Here is a 4,399-nt window from a genome sequence, read left to right as displayed (position 1 = left end):
CAAAAAGCAACATTCACATTCGATGATTATTTCTCTTTTGTAAATGAGTGCAAGGGCTTTCTCGTTATAAGTGTTTCACCTTGCAAGAGCTAATTATTTGTACACTTGTGAGATCACCTTGAGAAAACAAGTCACAAAAGTAGAGCTTCACAAAGAGCATGTGAAACTGTGTGAGCAACATGCCATAGTGCTTGGATACAGCAGAGTCAAACAAAGAGCCCACAAACCTTTTATTGACTCAAGGTGAAAAAATACTTTTGACAATCTTTTCCGACATCATCGTTCTCGATGGTAATGTAATTGAAGCTTCTAATTCAATTTCTTGCATATGTGGGAAATTTTTCCTCGATCTTGATTGGCATAAGAGGGTTGTTTTTTATGTTAAGATTATGCATTGTATGCGTGTTCCCAAGGGAACACTTATTGGTCATATGTGTGAATGGTGTGCAAAAGAAGGCGAAGAGATTCAAGAATGACATAAGAGATGGGTGCAACCGGTGGCGATTCTCTTCCTAACCTAATTCATGTATCCCATTCAAAGTCTCATGTTAGCAAAGCATAAGCCCTAAGGGTAGATCTAAGTTTTTGGGTTGTAAAAGGTGACTTGCTACTAATGCAATTGTTTATGATGTCTACACTAGGAGTGTTGGATCTTGCATGACAAATGCATATATCAAACATCTTTGATGAGAAATGAGAACAAGGCCGAAGGCATGTAAGCATGACTAACGTCCTACTATGTAAGCTTCTTGGTGGCAACAAGCTAGGATGTGGCGAGTGGGAATCGCACTTGCAAGGTGCACAAGGCCATGTGAGTTGGTAAGCAAGAGACCTACAAGATTGTGAGATATGGTTCACAAAGCTCTTTGGTCAATAGCTTGCAAGGAGTCTAGCAAGTCACACATTGATTGTGATCAACATTCACATTATGTGAATATCTCACACTCCTTTGTAAATGAGTACAAGGGCTTTCTCATTGCAAAGTGTTTTCACCTTACACAAGCAAATCATTTGCACACTTGTGAGATCACCTTGAGGACACAAATCACAAAAGTAGAGTTGTACAAAGAGCGAGAGAAACTTTGAGTGAGCAACATGCACAAGTGCAAAGGACGCAAGCGAGTGCAAGCAGAGAGCCCATAAACCTTTTGTGAGTGGTGTGCATACTACCAAGACAACCAAAATGTAAGAATATCAACTCAAGGTGCAAGTTCCATGGCCCAACTCTTTGTGCATGGAAAGCACTATCATACTTATAATGATAGCCTTTACATGCATGCTCATGAGCTTCCACCATTCCGCCCACAAGCACCAATTGAACTACTTTCTTCTCTCATTCTCATTGTTTTGCATACACATAAATTACATGTTGTGCTTGTGACTCTACAACCTACCTATTATTCGCACTCCACACCAAATTCCAACCATTAAAGCTTGATACTTGGAAATATTTGCCAACTTCTATGGTTGGACTTCTCATTGTGATGGTAGAAAAAGCTTCCAATCCTTCATGCTCTCACAAGGCACTAGCTCATTGCTCTTGTAATCTATCTAATGCAATCTCAAAGCTTACCTCGTGGCCTCCTGATTTTCACCAATTAGCTCTAGCTTGGACTTCTAGACCATATGCAATCTTATGTTACTACTAAAAGCCTTACCCATCCTTCTCACCCTCTCCCACTCTTACACAAGCTCAATGGTGTCTTGAATAGCGCATGCAAAATAGCATGCTTTGCATTAGATAGATAAGGAAATAAAAAAGGAATAGAATAGGTGAATCTACAAGCTCATAGACATGGAATGTTTACACACCCTGAAGGCAATCGCATCACTAGACATTGGACAATGTTCCAAGGATTTGAATTGGTCAATCTTCATCTTTCCAAAAAGTTTCAGATCTAGTTTTTGTTCCCGTCGAGAGTAAATCTTTGAGAGCCTTAGGACTCAAGGTATGCTCACACACAATTTCAAAGGCTAGATGATGTCAATATGAGAGGAATGTCCTATAGACAAGGAAACTTCTCTAGTGACCAATAAATATTTACTAAGATACTCATGCATATGACTCCCATTGTAGTGGAATGTACCTACCCCTGCAATACTCCAAGGCCTATATGAGAGCAATGCAAGACTTACATACATCTTTGATGTTTGATAGCAACAAACTTCAGAAAAATTGAGAGATTTCAATGGGGTTTTTATCAACCCCATATGTGAAAATACAACGGCCTTTGTCATTGCTTGTTTGAGACATCAAAGAACAAACTCCACATAGAAACTTGTGTTAACCACTCAAAAGCAAAGTTAAGTGGAGAAGCATCAAAGCCAAGTGCCAAAAATTGACTTGAAAATAAATTAACACCTTAAGCACCATCCATGCATACTGCACAATTCAAAACTTCAATCACAAGAGATATGGACATTATTTTTGCAAACATTTAGGAGAGAGCCCAAGCTTGCTAGCATGCAAATTATAGAATCTCACAAAGGTAGAATAGGCAACTCTATTTACTTTAGTTGGTTTAGGTGTGATTAACTTAAGGAGGGTCCATGCAACGCCAAAAGGACCCACCAAACAACTGAATTCTAAATTTGATTGACCAAGGTTTCATCAACCTAGCTACAAAACTACACAAACCAACCCACCAACAAAGGCCTAAATAATGCTGACATTAGCCTCATTCCCCAAGCCCTTCCATGCCTCCTTGCATGCAAACCTACCTACAATTGGACCATCCTCAAAGATACACCTTTAAAGCATTTACTTCATGCTAAAGTGTAATCAATCTCCCAACCTCATATACATGTGTCCAATACACACAAGTGAGTGCCACAAACCTTCCCTTCAAGGCACATTTTCACAAGAGGAATCAAATCAGTAAGCTCAAGGAAACCCACACCCTAGATCATCAACCTAGATCAAGGCCAATAACTGCACGAGAACAACTCCCTTGACTGCTTCAAATCCAAACAAACATTCAATCCGCCCAAAACCCCTTAGGCCACATAATCCATTCCTTGTTGCATTCTGACTACATAAAGGCAAGATGCATGCCTACAGGAGATTGATGTGTCACATAGAGGATGAAGACGCCAAGCCATTGGAAAACCAGGCCAGGCCAGCCATGAATTTCAATGGGGCCCAAACTGTTGTGGGGATTCTAAGGCAATACTCTGATGCTAGGATTGTTTTCTTCACATCAGCAGCCGCATGTCCAGTACAACGCAACGATTACCCCCTTCTGTGCAGCAGTGGCATGCAGCGCATCTAACGTCTCTTGGCACACGAAGGCAGCTGTGTAAGGGTCCGGGGGACGAATGGATAACCACTCAAGATGCGAGGGCGGGAAGGCAGAATGCATGGGAGAAACACACTAGAGCGACAGCGGCTTACCCACGAGAGAGAAGAGCGAACAGTGAATTGATGCCAGGAGGCGACAGACTCAGGAAGGAGAGGTGGTGTAGACATACACCATTGGTCGTTTGCTTGCCTTCTCCGGGAAGGCAGGCTAGCCTTGCTACTACTTGGCGGCCGCTTAGGCTCTCTCCCCGCGGATGCGGCGGGCGAGCTGGATGTCCTTGGGCATGATGGTGACGCGCTTGGCGTGGATGGCGCAGAGGTTGGTGTCCTCGAAGAGGCCCACCAGGTACGCCTCCGCGGCCTCCTGCAGGGCCAGCACCGCAGAGCTCTGGAAGCGCAGGTCCGTCTTGAAGTCCTGCGCGATCTCCCGCACCAGCCGCTGGAAGGGCAGCTTCCGGATGAGCAGCTCCGTGCTCTTCTGGTACTTGCGGATCTCCCGCAGGGCCACGGTCCCCGGCCGGAAGCGGTGGGGCTTCTTCACACCCCCGGTGGCGGGGGCGGACTTGCGAGCCGCCTTGGTGGCCAGCTGCTTGCGGGGAGCCTTCCCCCCGGTAGACTTGCGGGCCGTCTGCTTGGTGCGGGCCATGCCTCCCTCGCTCTCTCTCTCTCTCTCTTCCTGCTCTGGTAGCTTAGACCCTGTTCACTTCTTCTCTACTGCCCTCTCCTTTCTGCGCTCTCTCAGACACGGTCGATGGCTGGCCGCGTTTGTTCTTCCTTTGTAGGAGGTCTGTAGGGCCTGCTGCTCTCTCTCGCGCGCTCGAATTTTGGGTTTTTTTTCCCACTCCCCGCCCCCCCCCCCCCTTCATCCAATCCGACGATCCACGCTTGGTCCATCCGACGGCATCCATCCGCGATCCTCGATCCGCACTTTCTGCTGCCTCCTTGCTCTCCTCTTTTATTATTTAAGTTGTTTGTTGCTCCAAGAAGCACCGTACCTTGGGCGGTTACGAAAAACCGAGGTTTGATGTAAAGTGAATTGTAATTTTTTTTCAAAAAATCTTTCAACATTGAAAGAAGAAGGTTTAAAATCTCAAACTT

At 44.9% G+C, this 4,399-nt stretch overlaps 1 protein-coding gene across 1 annotated transcript; it reads right to left on the bottom strand.

Annotated features, from left to right (window-relative positions):
• Positions 1–2,473: 2,473 nt before the first annotated feature.
• Positions 2,474–4,103, bottom strand: LOC148033777 (histone H3.2). The gene has a single exon (XM_087681764.1). It carries the CDS (start codon positions 3,945–3,947, stop codon positions 3,537–3,539), a length of 411 nt encoding a protein of 136 aa, XP_087537890.1. The 5' UTR covers positions 3,948–4,103; the 3' UTR covers positions 2,474–3,536.
• Between the last annotated feature and the right edge of the window lie 296 nt (positions 4,104–4,399).

Source organism: Lygodium microphyllum, chromosome 7 (genome assembly GCF_053477565.2).
Source record: "Lygodium microphyllum isolate KBCC chromosome 7, Lygodium_microphyllum_v1.1.10, whole genome shotgun sequence".
Lineage (NCBI taxonomy): Eukaryota > Viridiplantae > Streptophyta > Polypodiopsida > Schizaeales > Lygodiaceae > Lygodium > Lygodium microphyllum.
Note: the sequence above shows the minus strand (reverse complement) of the source record. Positions and strands in the feature narration are given on the sequence as shown.